This window comes from Sylvia atricapilla, chromosome 6 (genome assembly GCF_009819655.1).
Source record: "Sylvia atricapilla isolate bSylAtr1 chromosome 6, bSylAtr1.pri, whole genome shotgun sequence".
NCBI classification, from domain to species: domain Eukaryota; kingdom Metazoa; phylum Chordata; class Aves; order Passeriformes; family Sylviidae; genus Sylvia; species Sylvia atricapilla.
Genome location: NC_089145.1, coordinates 57,337,795 through 57,357,871, shown reverse-complemented (window position 1 = coordinate 57,357,871; position 20,077 = coordinate 57,337,795). Strand labels below are relative to the sequence as shown.

The 20,077-nt window shown below is 36.5% G+C and overlaps 1 protein-coding gene across 5 annotated transcripts in view; it reads left to right on the top strand.

Annotated features, from left to right (window-relative positions):
• Positions 1-11,218, top strand: part of YLPM1 (YLP motif containing 1) — a 34,303-nt gene extending 23,085 nt beyond the window's left edge. For 3 of the 5 annotated variants that reach the window (XM_066322046.1, XM_066322049.1, XM_066322047.1), the window contains exons 17-21: positions 750-836; positions 3,846-3,897; positions 8,753-8,883; positions 10,275-10,454; positions 10,820-11,218. In XM_066322046.1, the coding sequence (XP_066178143.1) occupies positions 750-836; positions 3,846-3,897; positions 8,753-8,883; positions 10,275-10,421 (417 nt within the window). In that variant the 3' untranslated portion in view covers positions 10,422-10,454; positions 10,820-11,218. The other 2 variants (XR_010743881.1, XM_066322050.1) reach the window with 2 other exon arrangements.
• The last annotated feature ends 8,859 nt before the right edge of the window (positions 11,219-20,077 follow it).

Sequence of the window (20,077 nt, the reverse complement as noted above, 5' to 3'; positions counted from 1 at the left end):
CATAATGCTAGCATGTTATTTTTACATCTCCAAATTCTTTATACTGGAAAATAGTAAACTTTAAGAGGACAGCAAAAGATTCCACTCTGAAGTAGGCTCAGAGAACAGCAGATTGGGATTTACAAGGTTTTGCAGATTATGTAAAGAACTGTACATGCTTGGAGAATCTGATGTATTCCAGAGTGTATGTATAAGTCCTCAGTACATCTGTGGAGCCCAGAAAGTATTGCATTAGATGAGCAGAGTTAGATGTATGCCTTCAAGCATTCTTATATTTTGTTACACTGAACTCTGTGGTTACTATTATTCTTTACTGTGATTTTAAAATATATAAAAGATAAAGGCTCAGTAGAGATGTTCTATGCAGAGACAGCCATTCCAGTTATGTATAAATGGCAAGTTTAAGAGCTTTTTCTGAGATATCAAGTATTGAAATGTGATTGTGTGGGAAGGAAAAGAAGTATTTTGCTGTTACAGATGGTGATAACACAAGGAATGTATATGAAGGAAGGGAATTAAGAGTTTTTGCTTATCCCCAGAAAATCTTTGCAAAGAGTATTCTTTGTCACTCTGTTGCTAGAAGAGAATGTTCTTTTGAGGAAAGCCAGAATGGACTCAGTATTCATATAAACTGCATCATCATACTGTCTTTTCTATTTGAATCTGGACATCTCTACTTACTCTGTTAAAAAGAAAATAATTAAAAGCTAGGCAGTGCCTTGTAAGTCTGTGCATGTGCTTTGGAACAGGTGGAGATGGAAGATTTTGATGCAAATATTGAAGACCAGAAAGAAGAAGTCAAGAAGGACACAGCAGAGGAGGAAGAAAGTGAACTGGTAGGAGACACATCAGCCATCCCTAACAAATTGTTCATTAATGTGTCTGAGGGAGGATCTCAGTCTTACAAGTGCCAACCCATTGCTGGTTTTAACAGTGTGATCTTAACACACGTGTTTCTAGTAGTTTTTTACTTAAACATTTCTAGGAGAACTTTAATGATAAATCGTATTATTTCTTCCTAATTAATTTCTAAGAAAACGTGAGTATGTGCTACAAACAGTATTGTCAGTGGAGCATGGTAACGTGCCTCTTAGACACATTTTAAATTGCAGTACATAATAGTGCTGTCTTCCAGATAATGTAAGAATTACATGAAGTGGAGGGATGGGAACAATGGGCCAAGATTAATTTAGCTTATTTCCTTTCACGTGTCTAAAGAACTCTCCTCAGCTGTCACAGTATATGACAACAGTTATGAAGACTGCTTTTTCTGCCACGGTTGACTGACTTTGTTTGTCAGGTGGTATTTCCAAGGTGAGGCATTAGGCCTCTTGGATAAATAAAGGTTATAGAATTGCCCTGAGGACTGGCTTTTTTTAGGTATGTATTTAAAAGGCTACAAAAAGGCTTCCTGCTGTAACTTCTTGGTATGTGTTGGAGCTGCAACTGGTCTGTGCTTGATGAGTTGAATGTCTCAAATCTTGGTTCCCACAACCAAGCAGTTAAAGTTCAATAAACAGGAAGTAACCAAAAATGTCCGAGTTGAGAAAAGTGGTTTTCCTTGATGGAAATTTACTATTCCTCAGAAGTGGCAGGTCAGAAAGCAGTTGAAATCAGAATTAAAAGAAGCATAGGAAAAGTGGATTCTAATAAACGTCTGGTTTTTTCAACATGACTCATTTATTCTTTTTACTAAATTATTCTTGGGCACAGAATATGAGACTGCATAAAGTGTGATTAGAACATTTCAAAGATGCATTTGTGTTTACAAGCATATGGTTGCTAGTCCCATTTCCATGAGCTATAGCTAAAAGAGAAAGTTGTCTTTAGCTTTTGAGACATCTGTGCATAAATTTGTGTGTGTGTGTGTGTGTGTTTATGGGTTCGGGGGAGTGTCCTAATGTACAGCACTTATAACAATAGGCCTTTTCTTTGAGACAAAGAGAAAGCTTGGTGGTGAAAACTATGCAAATTATTAAGTAACTAAAAGTAATCTGCATATAAGAATGTGTTCCTTTCAGATTCACAAGATACAAAAAAGCAAAGCATCGTCTGCTGTATGTAATCTCTGGAATTCAGTCAGTTGGCTAATCTCAGAGAATTATATCAGACAGAAAGTGGAACAGGACACTGTATTCAGTATCTCTTGCCTTTTTGAGAGCATTTGATAAGGGTTCTGCAACTCATTTTGCTGCATTTAATCCTATGAGAAAAGGGAGGTCTGAAGCTCCTGCCATCTGGCAGATATCCTTGAAATATCCAACTGTCTTGTACCAAAGGATAAAGTCTGAATCTTTGCTTATCCTATTTGATGACCGGGGTATTGTATAGATTCAGCACACAATAGGCTGTTTCACACCATCAGTCACTCTTCTTGCTATTATCAACTCCCATAGGATTGTAGCATTCAGACAATTCCTGCTTTTCTGTGCTTGATGGTATGAATTATTGATATATTTAACTTAGTGTTCTTACCAGCGTGTCACATGTCATTTTGTTTAATGCAGGCTTTTAGCTGTGGTGTAAACTTTGAGCAAGCTTTAAAGTGCAAGTTGGTTTAAATGTATAAATATATGTATATACCTGAAGTTTATTTATTTGTTACGAGGAGATATTGCAGCACAAACTGTTTTGGTTTGCATTAATTACAGATTTGATTAAAAACAAGAAAATCCAGAGATGTGATAACCTCAAGTCACTGATATATGCTTGATAGAAAAAAGGTCATTCAAGGATTTTTTAAGAGCAGTGCTGAACATAATCAAATGCAGTGTGGCTCTCTGGAATTTACTGGAATACACCAATTTAGTTACACATAGTATTAACAAATACAAATATAATTTTAAGTGTAAAAATACACATAAATACAGTGGAAGCGACCTATAAATAAAGCAGGAGAGAAGTTAGTGTAATGAAACTGGTTTGTGGATTGTTTGTTTTCTTCTTGAACTCTCCTAGAGTAGTTCTTTTCCCTCTCTCAAAAAAAATTTAAAAAATAATTAAATTCTCACAGGTTTTACATTCACTACCTTGAGCTTTTTTATGTGGTTGCATAAGTACTTTTATACCAAATCTGAACAGCTGAAACAAAGGTTGCTTAGTAACAATTTACTTGTCAAAGAATATAAAAAGCAAAGATAACAAGAAGCTAACTAAAATGAATACCTTTTTGCCAAATTTATTTTCATTATGCTCATTTATGAAGAATAAACTGGCTAAAGATCATTACACATGGTGACATTATTTGTAGGGAAAATTGTCTTATAAGAATCGCTGCACTTAGAGTACTATTTTAAAATGAAAAGCAATACATAAATCCTAGTGACTCAGCAAATACTCTTATTTAAATAAAAAATTGTTTAATTGTGGATTAACCACTCATACATTAATTTATTATGTCCCTTTGAAAGGAGTAAGTGAAGCTTGTGTGTTCTAAATCTGAGAATGTGTTCATAAAAGCTTATGGTAACTTTTTCATTTGTGTTTGTAAAGCTTTGAATATGCTTTATGCCTGAAAGTTGTGTTGCAGTGACTTTGCCACCTGGAATAATACAATACAGTAACTGCACACAGTGCCTTTGCTGTCTGTTAGACTTATTCTGGAGTTCTGTGTTTGCAGAGGGCAGCACTCTTGTAATGATTGCAAGGGCTGCTGAAGTCACTGAATGGGAAGTGGATGCAGAAGTTCTGAAATACCAAGTAATTGGTCCCCATCTGATAATGAGAATTGTGCCTTACAAAAAGAAATACCTTAAGCTCCCATTATAATGCTGTTTCCAGTTCAAAAGTGATATGCATATGTGTCTCTCTCTAATCCTCCGAGCTTCTTTCTGTGTATGATTTAGGGTTACATTCCGAAAAGCAAATGGGAGATGGACACTTCTGAGGCAAAGCTAGGTGGGTATTTATTTTTTCCTGTTTTTCATAGTTGGTATCTAATGATGTTTGCAAGACCTGAATTTTTGTTTTTACTGTGCCTCCTTACAAAGACAAATAAATGCACTGATTTCATACATGTGTCTGAAACTGAAAAGGCGTCTATACAGTACAGGAATTTATCTTCTGGCAGAGGCAGGAAACTTTACTACTTTCTAATCATCACTGTTTTATATACTCATTAATTGTTGTTCCATCTGTTCAAGGAAAGTATTTTGTCTTCAAATTTAAAAAAAACCAGTATTTATATTCTTCATCTTTCTGTGTTTATTATTTTTATATAAGCAAAGAGTCAACTTACATTGCACTGTACTCTTTTTTCATATTGCATACCTCTTTTCCTAAGTGTCGTCAGTAACTTCTTGCCTTCTTGGAGACATGCCTCATAGCTGAACTGCATTAAATATGTTTCTCACTTTTCAAAATTGATATCTATGAGGACAAAGTAGTGGCATGCTTTGAAATTGGTTCTGAATGACTAGGTGTCAGTATATCTTTTCAATCTTAGGCATTGAAAAGTTAAAAGTTTATTATGCTTTTCAGTTCCAGGAGAGCAATAGAATTCTTCTTAGTAGTATGCAAAATAAAATGGACTTTCTAGGAGCACAAGGGCACGATTTTTGCTGTAATCTTTTGTTCTCATTAGTGCTGATATTAGGATTCTGTCAAAGTCAAAAGCAACTTTCAGGCAAAAATGCATGCACCATGGCTATGGTGAAAGGATTATCCATGGAGAGGGGTCTCTGGTCATTATGATCAGTTTTATTGTGTATGTTTTTTGTTTGTTGTTTTTTTTTTACTGATCAGTAAAAGTTCTAAATGAAAGGTTTTGTCTAGACAGTCGGCTCAGAACTGCTATTTTTGTATCATGTCTCTGAGAAGTCACAAATACCTAAATGGGACATTGCATGTCTTAACATTTTGAGGTTTGCTTCTTCATGTGTGGTACAGCCCTGTGCATCTTAACTTTCCAATAACCAAAATCACAACTGCACCATAGAAATAGCATTAGAAGGTCTGGCTTACATAAAGCAGCCTTTCACCTTTGCTGTTAAGGGCTTATCTACACCATCTCTGCTGCTGTGCTCTCTTTTAAGTCACGTAAGTACTTGTGGATTATATCAGTGATGTGCAATACAAGCACCTGCAGTACAAGCAGAGGCATCTTGTACTCAATGATTTTGGCATGCCAAACAGCTAGGCAGTTAGACTAGGATTGCTCTGCATTTTTGTTATAAGCAGTGATTCATTTAATAATGCAAAATAATTTCTTAAGCTTATGCTAAGAACTATGTTGCGTTTCCTTCCATAATGAAATCTCCATAGTGTAAAACGCATGACTTTTATTTATATGGTCTCCACTTAAATGTAAAATGGGGAGCAAGCAGCAGAGTCACTTTTATGCTGAAGTAAGTTACTTGCAAGGCTGTTGAAATAATTCTTCAACAGGCAAACTTCATTAAAAAACTGGATGTTAGCATGCTGCAAGATACAGATCCAGTTGCTGAGAAGGACTTTCTATTAAGTCTGTATTCACAATTTTACTTTTATAACTACCCTCTACATTCAGTTTTATATATGTAGGACTATAGATTAAAAGTAAATTCTGACAGAACTTAAGCTAAAAAAAAGGCATTCCTATGTAACAAATGCAGTTTCCTTGGAAAATTACTCTGTCAGGCAGACAACTTTCAGCTCAAGGTGCACATTAGAAGCACTTGCAGTCTGTGAGTAAGAATTACTATATTTAGTTCACAGTAAGAGTTCACAGTAGATGACCAATTACAATTATTTCTGGAAAGGCATGTAAACTGTGGTATGCATTATTTTCTCCAAAACTGAGTTATTTCCTGGGAGCTGACCTGCCCATTAGGTTTATTGCATAAGTCCCAGAGGGCACACATTTGCAGAATGACGCAAGTGCAGACTCCAAAAATGATGCTCTGAGTCTTGTTTTGCTTTTTTGTTTTCTTTCTGAGTAGATGTTGTTTCAGGAAAGCACGGTAAGATCTCGCCGATTGTAATAAACCTCAGAAAATGTCTGAAAAGTCTGAGTTCTTTAGCTGCAAGCACTGACTTGTGACAATGGCCAAACATATGCCCCAGAGCTCTCACTTTAACACATATTTACTTTATTCTTACACTCCTCTTGAGTATGTGTGTGATTTGTCATTTCCTTATGTGCTATGCACAGCCACAGTTTTATTCTGAAAGTCTGTTCATGGGTCTTCTCAGTGCACAGAGCACACAGGTTCTCATATTGAAATTTAAAGTAATGGACTCTCATTTTTTAAAATTTGACAGTAGTGTTTAGTGCAATGCTCTGTTTCAAGGTGCAGCTCAGTGGCAAGTTCTACAAACTCTCAGGGATGGAGAAATGAGCTCTGGTGTAGCTGAAACTTTGATACCATTGTAAAATTTGCTCTAGAATAAAATGTGATTCTACATGAAACTTTGTGGCTTTTGTATAAGAAGGGCAAAATCTAACTGATTGATTTATTTAAGTTTTGAAGGAGCTAATTAAATTAGTTACTTTCAGATGTTACTTTAAAAATTCTAAAGGTGAGTTTTTAAATTTTTTGAGTATTCAGAAGTGCTGCTGCTTTGTTGGTTTTAAATTTGAAATGATAAAATGATGTTTAGAAGTTTAAATAATCATCAGCCATAAATAACCACAAGTACCAGTGTTACAAAATGGCATCTTGTCACATTTTCAGAAAAGAATATGCTGAAATAAACCTGCTTTGTGGCAGGTTTTTGACATTTGTGTAGTGTCTACTGCATGATACGTGTACCTTGAACCTCAGTGGTATGGATGGAAGCAGACTCCTTTGGAAAAGCAATCCAGCTTCAAACATGGAAGGACATAACATTTTAAAATCAATTCTGTGTAGCAGTTACAAAAAGGGACAGAGGGGAACTGCATATTCAGAACAGCTTCTGAATCTACATCTACTGATGTTTGAGCATTACATATTTCTCGGTGATGTTTTCAGTTTTTTGGTGTGCAGCAGGGAGTGGGAAACTGAACTTAATTTCGGTAATGAGGTGAGCTTGCATCCTTCCAACAGGAATATGTCTGTCTACAGGTATTTGCCAACAGAGAGCTTCTCAATTTCCATTTCTTCACGTTCCTAAATGCTCCTCAATTAATTTGTTGATCTCCTTTTGAATGTTATCTTTTTTTTCTGGAAATGCTTAATGCCACAAATGATCTACACTGATTGAACGTAATACTGAGAAACAGTGCACATACGTTATGTGCTGGAGTAACAGAGGAGTATTGTATAAATCAATGTTGCCTTCTAGAGGGAGTGTCACCTTTCTGTGGAGATTGAACATCAAATCTGGCAGATTTAACTTAGAGCAAAAGAAGAACCTGAACTAAAACCTGTAATAGATACAAATATTCTGAACATTTTTCTAAAGTGTTGGCTATTTTAAGAAGCAGGGGTATTATAATGTTTTATTAGAATCTGTTATTAACATCTGTATCTGTTCCAGGGGAGTGGGGCAAAGATTGAGTCTTTAAAAGGTTTTGAGCTGTATGAGGGAGAAATAACTTCATTAGTTTATGGCCTTTAAGTTATACTAGCATGTCTACAGTACCATTGCCTCACATTCTCTCCATTGTTACTCTGCTCTCTCCCATATTACATAAAAACAACTCATCTCTGAATTGAGCTTCTTTAAGTACATCGCTTTGAACATCATCTTCTGCTATCCAAAAAACAATGCTACCTTGTATTTGGTCTGTTTCTGAGGCCTTTTGTGGGTGAATTTAATTACAACAGTGACTTCTGAAACAGTATTTCTAACATCACTGGTAATGGTTTAATGAATGTAATTGCCAAGCTTAGTGTTCCTTCTACTCATACTTGAATTGTTGGCTTATAAACTGGTAGTTTAAATCAACACAAGTAACAGAATTTCCTTTGACTTCTAGAGCTGGTTTTCCTTTTCATGCCTCGTTGTTCATAATCTTACAATGAATGTTTCATCTCCTTTCTAAAGACAGTTTGCCACGTAATTTCAAGAAGATGTTGTTTTCTTTACTGAGAATCAGTGTCTAAAGAGGAACAAAATTTTAGAACCTAGGAGTGGAATTCTTTCTCCTTATGTTGTGTTGGTTCAATAAGAAAAAGAAGAAAATGAGGACTGTTGGACAAATGTACTGATCAAATATTCGTGACTGACCTCTTACACCATGAAAGAAAATATTCTGAGATATTTTTCTCCCAGTCCTGAAGACTTTTTAAGTGATTTACCTTATGGGGAGAGAAAAAGAAAGGGGAGGATCAGGCTTTCCAAGGAGCATCTTGTTTAGCAGAAACAGTATCTCAAAAACTTGTCTTTGATGCATTAAATTATATAATTGCCACTTGTTCACTGAAGCTGCATGTTTGCCATGTTTGACACAGTATTGATCCCCAAATTTGGGAAAAATGCTACAGCTTTAGTATTGTGTTCAAATACAGGAAGATGGATCTGTGGTTCCTAGCTATTGTTGGCTCTATTGTACCTGTAAGGACAGGCTCCATATAGATCCAGAAGAGCAAACTTTTTCTCCCTCATATAGAAAACAACACTGAGTGTTATTGCCACACAGTTAACGTGAAAGATCAATAAAACTTGAAAACTGTGTTGAGTCTTCTCTAGTTTATTTCAACTCTTCATCACTACACCTGTCAAGACAAGCTGGATGTACAAATTCTGCTGCTCGTTCTTTTGAAAAAGTTTTCCGCTCTCGTCTTGTTTGTGTGAATCATAGAAAAAATAATCTCCCTTAACGCTGAGGCTCTGTGTTTGTTCTCAGACAAGCTGGACGGTTTGCGGACTGGCACTAAAAGAAAACGTGACTGGGAAGCAATTGCCAGCAGAATAGAAGATTATCTGCAGCTTCCAGATGACTATGATACACGTGCTTCTGAACCTGGAAAGAAAAGGGTAATAAATTTTCAAATGACTTTCTGTATGTAAGACTTGAATGGTCTCTGTGAAATCAAGTCATTCAATGGCCATGAATATGGGAATTTCATTGACTCACTTTTCATTTGGCTGTTCCATTAGATTCTGTAAAAGATTATGCTTGCAAGTAGGGTCTTCCAGAGGTAAACATATTAGTTATAAGAGAGCTAGGAATTGTAGATAATACAGATTAACTATGATTGACATGGTCTGAATACAAAATGCTGCATGTTTAAAATCTGTTGTGAAAAAGGGGAAAATCATACAGGGAGATGAAAGGGAGGTAATAGAGATAATATTTCTTTTTTCTCTCCAAAATAGAAAGACTAGCTTTTGCCATTAATTTTAATTTGAATTAGTTATCAGTGTTTGGGTATTGTTTTGCTCTCTAATGTCAAATATAAAACTGATAGTACTGAACAGTGTCTCTGAGAGAAATGGAGATATTTAAGGCATTGGCAGAGGAGATGATGGTGAAAAAAACCTGACATTGCTTATCTGTAGAAAGGCCAGGGGAAATCCAGGTAGACTGTGGACAGGGATGGGCTGGTGGAAAACTGATGAGGCTACATTCCCCGGTAACACAGGGGCCTGAATGAGACTAATCAGGATGGCAAAGAAGAACTCTTTCACTTACTGTTTTTTCTTGTCCTGCAATGGTGTGTTTCAGCTGAGTTTCTGGACTGTAGCCTTTCTTCATTGCATCTCTCCCTCCCATTGGTGTGTTGTTTTGGGGGTTGTTCACTGTGTATGTTTGAACAGGATAAATGCAAGGGATCTGCATTACCATGAAGAAGTGCAGTGCAGATATGGAGATGTAAAGATGGGAAAATAACAAATGTATGAAAAAGTTACTTAGTGTAAAGAAACAGTGGAAAAATTTAAATAGGAATCTCTCACAGAAGATAGAGAAGAAATCTGTCCTTCATATTTGCTCTTCAACACTGTCTTCTGTAGTTTCATACTTATCTTCTAGATGTTTCTATTGTGCAACTGAAAGACAGATTTCCCAGAAAATTAAAACAGTAAATTAGTCTTGGATAATTCTTCCTGCAGAAAGCCTTGCTTTGAACAGAGAAATAATTGTAGTAGTTACACTTCAACTCTCAGAACTATAGCACTGAAATGGACAAAGCTTATCATCTATACCTTTCTTCTACTCCATAGAACACCTGGTATATTCAATTAAAAATAATTTCCCTCTACCTATCAGAAAAAAAAAAAAAAAAAAAAAAAAAAAAAAAAAAAAAAAAACCAACTTGCCTGTTGTAAGGAAAATGAGTAGAAATTAGTATTCTTGCTTGTAGAAAACCTAGATTCATGTCAGGATTTCTTGGAAGATTATTGTACTGATAGGATGTTCTCCATAGGTGCGATGGGCAGATCTAGAAGAAAAAAAAGATGCTGACAGGAAAAGGGCCATCGGTTTTGTTGTGGGACAAACCGACTGGGAGAAGATAACAGATGAAAGTGGTCACCTTGCTGAGAGAGCCCTCAACCGCACCAAGTACATATGAAAAAGTGGTTAAGTGGATTTTTGTGCCTTTAAGGTAAATATTCAGTCTTCCCGTGTATTTATAGCCTTGATGTTTTTCGAGAGTTGAGGCTGCAGTTCACCCCGTTGTTAAGAGTTCTCCCAAACAAGGCTATTTGATTTAGAACTTTGTATAAATAGGTGTCAGAAGTGCCTATGTCAACATGCACCTTTCTGTACAGCACCTGACAGTAAAGGAGGAAGGATTATCAGCTATCAAATCTCCCAACCTTATTACAAGGAAGCTTGTGGTTTCTTTAAGAGTAGTTTAGCTGTGTATCTGCTAGTCCTGTTGAGTTCAGATGTTGCTTATTATATCTTAATTCTAACCATGTTAATTGCTGGTTTATGTAACATAACAAACTTTTCCTTTCTTTACAGGCCATTTGCTCTGAGGAGAAGTGAACCAAGGTGTCATGAGCATCTTGCATGGGTCATGTCACTCCCACCTTCACAGTTTTTCTTTGTTACTTTAGTTTCAGCAATTTTCTTGAGATACTGGCAGATAACCAGTGCCCTCAAAAAACTCATTGAATCCCACTGCTCCTAAGTGAGAGACAGTTTACTTTTTAATATTTTTGGAAGGGAGGGAGGGGGAGGGTCAGTAGTTTTAGCTGCTCTTTGTGGGATAAAGTGGAAGGATTAGACAGATGTAACCTCCACTGTACCATCACAGAATGTTTATCACCTTTGCTCTGTGGATGTTCTCGTTTTATACTGTATGTACCTTGTAGCTTATTGTATTAGGAAGCAGAACAATAAATTTCACTATGAACTCGGTGTTCTTGGTGGACCATACAGTATGGTTTTTGTTTGATGTTTTAAATGTGGTCTGTGTTCACGTGTTAGTGCTCAGAACCATCCTTACCTGGAAGATGTACTGTGCTCATGTACTGTCCATGAACAGATGTACTGTCTTACAGGTTTTTTACCTGCTCTTCTTCTCATAGACAGATCCATTAAGACCCCAGGTCTTGCTGGCCTTTAGGAGTTCATGTTCCTGGAAAGCAGGAATATCATTATGTTTGGATCATAGTTCTCAACTATGTCAAATTTTTGTTACTACGTGAGTATGAATTGTGTTGGGTGGTTCTGTAATGTTCAAGGTAGCAGCGTATGAAAAACTTTTCTTTAATGCTCAATATGAAAACAGATGCTACAGAGTTTTCTGAGGGGCAGCCTAGAAAATTTGTTTTGGTCTTACTGTGTCTTTTAGTCAACACTGGTCCCTATTCAGGGTATTTCATTCCATTCATAAGTCTACTGAGTCATACAGATACATCATTAAAAGAAGTGACAAAGACCAGAAGTTATACCCTCCTTTTCCTTTGAAAAATGTGTTAAGCCTGATTTTAAAAAAAAGTGAATGAATAACAGTCCACACTATTAAGAGTGGTACAGATTCTTCATAAATGCTGGGATAACACTTCTGCAGAGCATCAGATTTGCTGATGAAAACTTTCTTTTGTCGTCCCAGGATTCAAAACAAATGCTTTTCATTAACAATGTTGTAACCAAGAAAGGGGTTTAAATCTGAAAATAATTGCTGTTTTAATGGTGAATTGAATTTTTTCTCCTATCTTTCTGTGGGAAGAAAATGAAGTCCTGAATTTTCCTTCTCTGTTGAGTGAATACATTATGCTTTGCATCTAGGTTGGTAAATCAGCTCGTTCTGGTGTGGTGGTAGTTCAGGTTGTTAAAGGAGAGCATGCTTGTAATAGATGGGTTTGTTTTCCATTTGAATGTTATGGTTTATTGGCTGCTTCTCAACCTTCTCCATGGTGCATGATTAAAATTTCTTTAGTAAACAAGAACTTGTATTATGCCCTGAATATGTTTAATACAAGAAAATTGAGCTCCCTGAATGCAGCGTTCTTAAAATAGAAGGTATTAAATGCACATTTTCCGTATACATGTACTTTACATAGCATACATACTTCTCAAAATGTTGCTAAGTAAGTAGTCTTTGAATTGTGACAGAGAATTGTTGACAAAGGGAAACGGATAGTTAAAAAGAAATGAGTGCTCTGTATTGCTGTGGAAATCAGGTGAGCTTCACTTTGGAGAAGTTACTCTCAGGTATGTGTAAAATGGGTTTCAGTCTATACTCAGTTCTCCATAACAAAACTGGATTTCTTGTGGCACGCCATGGGTTGACACTCTTTCTTGACTCTTTAGAACTGATAGTGATTTTGTCTGTATTTCTGCTAATACAGCTGTACCAGATCCTTTTCTAACGTTCTTCCTTCCAAACTAAAGAGTACTTCTGGAGCATTCAAATGGATAGTGTCTGACAGAAGTTTCAATATTATTTACTGGTTTTACGAATTTTGAAATTATTTCAACAGATAACACTGAGAGGTTATGTCATGCTGTTTATTCTGTGGTGCATGTAGAAATAAAGAAATACGAGCAGAGAATATACATAAAATTATACTCTACTCTGGTGAGAACAGACAGAAAATACATCAATCTTGAAGTTTAAAGCAAAATTCAGTTATGAAAACATACTATTGTAGAATGTTATCAGACTGTTTGACCAGAAAAGGCTGAAGGGCTTGGGTTTTGTTGTTCTCCTGATGTTCAGAAGTTTTCCCCTCCTTTAGTACAGAAATATCAATATATCCATAATCTTTGCCATTTGTTTCACTTGGTTTGAATGTTTAGCAGATCAGTCTTCAACTTCTTGATGGGAAGTGGCTCTGAAAGAAAATAACTTATGCCAGAACTACAACCTATAGCAGATTCTACACACTCTAGACATTCAGTGACTGAAGAAATCAAGCAAAAAGGAAAAATTCATCATTGCTGCTGGCACAACTGAGAATAACTATCTAGTCTCTTGCTTGGCTCCTAACCAGAGGTTGGTGATTAGTGATTTTCCTTTTGTCTGCGAAGTCCTTCAGTACAGAATACATTGTCTTGTTCCTGATTTAGTTCTTACTCATTTGCTTACTGATATTGTCAGTAGAACCTTTCGCAGCACTGAGCAGAATGAATACCAACTTTCATTGATAACTAAATCGGAAGATAAAATGATCCATCTTTGACCATGCGTGCAATTGTGCTAACTCTAAGTTGAGCAGTTTCTGTGCATCACATTGAAAAATTCAGCTCTGAAAAAAACATCAGCTGCTGCAGAATGGAGTTGCTACCTTCTCAGTTGACTGTGAGAACAGTATTTTCTGCAAATGGCAGTTTCTTATGACAGTTCAGTTTTTTTCAAGTCAGTTTACTTTTTTAATACTGAAGCTACCTGTCTCATGAGAGGAGTAAATGTGGGTTTTGCAAGGCAATGTGGAACATGCTGTGCTATGTGAATAGAGCACAGTTGTCATCTTCAGTCACCTTGTGTTTTACTGTAGGGTTGCTCATTTAGTGTGATGGTTTGACTGTGGTAAAAAAAGAGTGAAATAATAGCTGAGAGTTCAGTTCTCAGCTGAGATCAGTTCTAGAAATATGTTTTTCTGTTTCCTCAAATGTTTACATCAACAAAGATAAATAACTTACCTTGTGTTATTAGTTCCCAGAGTTTAGAAGGGAAGAATTGATATTGGTACAAGTTAGTTTTACTTTTCACACATCAAGTTGGGTTTGGCATTTTTTGGACTTTGCTTTGATCACTTTTTCAACCCTGTCCATTAGTTTTTCCTTGCATGTTGATACATAGAATACATCACTGCTCTCATCTCTTTGTAAGGCATTGTTTTAACTATTTTCAGAAGCCTTTTAATCTCTAAGCAACCATTTAGGTAACCATGGAGATACTGACTGGGATTTCAGTAGAGGCTTTTCTGAAAGGATGGGATTGGAAGAGTAGAGTTGTGACATTACACTGAAACATTTATTAACCTGTTCCCAAGAGGCCCACATGTAATGCAGTTGAATAGTTAAAAATTATCCTAGAACTGTAAGTTGCAAGTCACATTAGGAAGTATGATTCCTGCAGAAGAATAGTCTGTAGGTAGTGTGCTTTTAAATGAGAGAGAAGAGCATGACCTCACCAGCCAAAATCAGGTTTTCCCAGTTTGAGATTCCAACATCATCAGACCGCCTTTGAGAATCCTTTTCAAAGGAATAAAGTAATTCTGCCTGTGGGACACTTTGCTGTCTGTCACCTAAACAAATGTATTGTTACCAGAAGAAAAAAATACTTTGTTCATTTATATAAATGCAGCTGTCATGGTGAATAATTTTGTGCCCTTAGGACACAATTTCCCTTAGCAGGTTGTGCCATTTTATTACTCATGTTGCTGCCACCCACACAATACTGCACAGACCTTGGGATTTGAATAAACATGATTGAGCTGGGTTTGGAAGCAAGATGTGCATTTTTGCAGTGAAGTTCATGCTGTCTCTGGCAGCATGCAGCTAGGTAACTGAGCTGACTGAACTGCAAGCCTGGAACTCTCCTGGAATATTATAATTCAGCATACAAGGACTGGAAAGGAGAAGCAGTACTGCGTTTTCTTTGCTTGTGGAATGTTCACATGGCGTGCATCCTCAGGAAGCTAAATAATGATGGATGTGTGGTTCCTTTCTGTTATGTCTCTCTTCACTATTTAAAGTTTCTCAGATTACTTCTGGAAAGTGAGTTCTAAGTTCTGAGCTTGTGGTCCACTGACAATTTGGGCTCAAACTGCAGCAGGACAACTGGCATACTGTGAGATAAAAACTGAGGAGCAGAAGTGGCCATCACAGTTGAGATCTGTATGCTTGCAGCATCAACTATTCTTAAACTGTGGTTATATTTAGTTTTCTTGTCATAGTAGAAATGAGAAGAGAACAAAAATTTCATAGAATTTAAAATATAAATGGCACATTTCTGATTTGAGTCTCTAGGGCAATCATCTTTATTCTCTCATAAAACTTGAATCAAAATTGTTTTCTCTTCTGCTCATCTATTTCTGCATGTGTGAGTCAGAATCCTTCAGCAACTAAATGACCATTTACTCCAAGGAACACTTCTAATTTCTGCTCAAGATTAATCACTTCTTCATTGTGAAACTGGTTTGTTTTATTCTTACTTGTGGAGTATTCCAGCAATTGCAGTGTCTCTTCCCAATTTGCATGGTACTGAATCTGCAACCTGGAGCCTTAAGTCTTCCTCGTACATGTAGATTGGAAAATTAATAATCACAGTATTCCATTCAGGTGAATTATCATCTTCTAGATGTTTAATACTCCTTTGAAGAAGAATCCATTTTTATTCATGATTTTGCTTGAATCAGGTAAGCTCAAGTACTGTTATCAAATAAAGGCACAGCAAGTTACTGCAAATGAAGAGGCTGAAGTGTTTTGAGGTTGCATATATTTTCTATTCTGTGTTAAGTTTCTAGGCAGGAGGCTCTAGTCTCTTTGAATTGTAGGATTTAGTATTTCAATATGCAAAACCAAAGATGTAAGGCTGTCTTGGTGGAAATGGCAGAGTTTCATTTTTTTCCTAAGATTCTTCTGCCTTGTGGAACTCTCAGATTGAATCTTTTTGGGAGGGGAAACCTCCCCCTCGGCTAATGCCCTGGAGTGTCAGTCAGTCAAGTGTTTCTCCATACTGTTTCCCTTTTTCATGTGTACAGGGGCAACTTTGGTTTCCATAACTGGTCAAGATACACCTGTATGAATGGATGTTCTGCTGTACACGAGGAATTCCTAATGCTTTGCATTAGGATGGCATCTGAAGTGTCTGCTGTGACCAATATATTCCTAAATGAGGTTACTGCTTGAACAGGAGCTGTTCAAACAGTAACAGTGCTGTTAGTACTCTCAGGAATACATGAAGACTGCAAGGTTGTCATCACTTCACCAATTCCTGTGATGTTGCTGTCTTTGGAGAGAAGTTACAGCTGCAGTGGTCCTTGGGGGAAAAAAAGCCAAACCCAAAAAGGAAAAGGAGTTCAGTTACTTTTACTCTAATTATCACAGCTGGAATCTGTCTTGTAGAATGTGCTAGCAGCTCCATTGTCTGAAATGTCTGATGTAGCTACTGGCTGCATATATGTTTATGGAGGAGACTCTTAAATTAATCCCTGCCATTTTTTGCCTGCAGGTCAAGAGTAGAGTTGAGCAAGCTGATTTAGAAAGCAGTTTGTCTGGAAGAAGCTTTTTAAGGGTTACATGTAAACTGAAACATTACCAAAGAAAAAAAAAAAGTCTTTCAAATCTAAATTTTTTTCTGTTTAAATCTTGTGGGATGTTAATTCTCCAGGATTAGTACAGAAAGGAAACAGAGCTGCAAGTCTTCCTGGTATCAGACTGTAAATAGCCTTTAGCTGCAGAAATACTTGTATTGAAAATTACTTTTGTGGTGGCATGCACTGTATGTGGCTGGCAAAATATCTTAAGCAGCATTTAAAAATTATTTTTATTTCTGTTTGGGTAAGTTTGATGCAAATGGTAATAAAAGGGTTTTTTGTATGCTTTTGCTGACCTAGGTACAAGCCTTTGCATATATGTGGATTCTGGTTTTTTGAGAAACCTTAATACTGTGTGAAGGACAGAAAACTTTGCCAACAAGCAGTTGCATTATTCTCATGTATTCATCTGAGAATGCTCAAAACTCTTGTGCAAGCAATGAGTCTTTACTGCAATGCTTTGAGGTGTTTGTTTCTCCATTTCTATTGAACTACTGTTCCCAAATTCTTTTCTTTGAAGGCGTGGACAGATCAACTAGTCTGGTAGCCAGTCTCATTGTACTCCTCAATTAGTCACACAGAAATCAAGATTTTTCAAGTAATGACAACCAGATGGCACTAGAGCATTGCATTCCTGTTAGGATTAAATTGGAGGAAAAAACATTATTTTGATTCCACAGTAATTTGATTTTTGTGGTTTCATGTTGCCTGATACAGTTATAAACCAGTAGCTTCTACTTCATGAAGGAAAGTGGCCACTTTCCTATGGAAAAAAAAATCAGTGATTACCATTGTGCTGTTGTGTGAAGTATCACTTGCAATCCACAGTCACAGACTTTATGCTCCATTGAACCTACAGGCTGTATAATCGTGGAATAAGATCTTTCTTCTCCTTTAATGAGAGACATCAAACTTAAATGGTAATATATATCCTAAAAACCTTGACAACTGCTGATTTCTATAGGAAAATGGGATTTAACTTGCTAATAGCTGCTTTTGGAGTGTAAAGTTTTTAAATATATTGTAGTAAGAAATAATACTTCTGAAGCCTTCCAGAGTTTTTTATTGCATCTTTTGTGGGGTTGGGGTTGCAGGGGTTTTTTTGTTTGTTGTTGTTTTTGGGTTTTTTTTTTTCTTCTTAGAGTGAAGAAAAATAAGGATAAATACCCCAGCCAAAACACTAAGGGTAGTTCTTGTAGAAGAACCTGGTAATTTTACTCTGGCTAAGAAGTCTCAGAACTTCAGTTTGATCCTGAGGCACTACTGAGATCTGTCATAACGAAACAAACTTGCAGCTCCAATGTGAACTGTTCAAATAAGTTTCCACAATATACAATGTGATTGCTGCACAGTTTACAGGAGGTACTTTACAGTTAGGGAGGAATGTGAGTATTCTTTTCCTAGAAATTTACAACCTACATGTTGCTTTGTTAAGAATATAACTATTTGTATCTCCTTTCCCTTTTCCCAATAGCCAGAGAAATTCTGCTGTAAGGCTGAAGGGATGGCCCTGAGGTTAACTTGGGTATAAACTTCCTAATTTTTACTTCAAAGCCTGCTTATTACAGTCTCATTGCAGTGTATATGGTTCAGATATAGCTTGAGAAGAATATTCAGGTGCCTTTTAAGCAATTCTTTTAGGAATCTTTTGGAAGACACACTAAATTGGTGAGTATGCTGCACTGCTAGCAGTATGCTAACAGTGCATGCCTCTTATGTCCTATTTAAAGACAGACTTGAAGCAAAATAAAAATCTAACTCAAAAGCTAGGTTTACCTCAGTGAAACCAGAAATTGCAGTTTGACTTCGGTTCAGATTTGGGGAGCTGTTGACATCAGTGACCTTCAGTGATCAATCTTTCTTCATCACCTTCCTTATCACTTGTATCCAGTGCTGACTTGTAGAAGGTTATCTGAGTCCTGCAGACTTCCATCCTTCTCTTGTTCCTTGGTTAGACTTTTAGTAATGCACTATGTTGAAGGAAAGGACTTTCTAGAAGTTAAAACTGGCACAGCTAATGTTTTGCTTATGCAAAAATGCTGACTGTATCATGTCATATTGCACTCTGCTTGGATAGTTTTTTGCATTATACTTGTAAGGAATTTCATTTGAAAAGTTACAGTTGTCCAGAGAATTTCTCTTCCAAAGGCTGGTCTTTACTACATCCTCTGATGCAGCAGCAGCCATTGCAGAGTTTTGGAGACAAGTCTTTTACTGCTGAACAATCTCCTACAGATTGTCTTTCTCAAGGAATATTGCAACATTTCTCTCTTCATTGAGACATTTTTTCTTAGTGTATGATGTTTTTGGTGTTAGGTTTTGTGAACAGAAAATGTGGGTGCTGTGTTCTTGTGCATGGGCAGTTGTTTATCATTCGTAGCAAAACAAAACTTCAGAAATACACACTGCTCACAAATCTGCATGGGGTCCACAGTTAGTAATGAGATGACTACAATCTTGCAGGAGTGTAATATACATTGTTTTTTCTTTTCTGGATTGTTCTGGCTTTTTTTTTTTTTATCCTAATTTGTCCTTGGCCATGTGCATCAAGATGAGGGACATCTTTTTTCAACAGTGAAAGCTACTTGCTAGCCTTAAGAGAGACAAAGAACTTCTGTCTTGTGGTAATTAACTTACTTGGGCATAATTTTTTAATGCATTTTCTAGTGCAGATCATGAACAAATATGTAATACACCTCATACGTACATTATATAAAACTTGAATGTGTGATGATAAAGTTGGTTTCCTTTACATTCAGTTCTCCACCTGGATTAGTCCTATCCAACAGAGATTTAAGACCTGTATGTGGCCTTCAGAGTCTTCTGCACTGCTATTTTTCATGTTTCAGACTTTACTGTAATTTTTTTGTCCGTGTTAGTGTCAAGTTGCATACACCTGGCAAGTAGAGTTCAGCGTAGCTGAATATATACATGGAGTCTATATGTAGTAGAGACATTACTAACTTTCTGCAATATGCAGGTGCTTTTTTTTTTACTAGTTTCACTGTTCCAAATCTTTGATACACAAGCAATAATGGAAATAATGAGTATAAAACTATTAAAATTATTGAAATATTTTACAAATATGCATATGGTTGGCATGTTTCCTGGCAGAAAGAGTATATTTGGCAGCAAAATCAAGAGTGGGCAATATTCTAGGGAATTTTAGAAAGTGTTAAAAGGTAGGAATACACTGTGAGAAAATAAGAATTGGAGTTCAGCATTCAGTGTCAGATGCCTCTTTTTTTTTTTTCTGATTTTCTAACTGATAAAAGATGAAGGTTCTAAAAATAGGATGATATGTAAAATACCACTTTTGCAATTAGGCACCACATATTTCGACTTACCCTGTTACCAACTGGGTTTTTGTTGTTGTTGTTGTTTGGCTGTGATTTTTTGCTGATGCCATCATCACAGAATTTGGTTTATTTTAAGAGCAGTTTTGGCAGTCACTGACATGTTGCCCTTGAACCCTATGGACACAGAGATTCCATCCTGTGCCCACGAT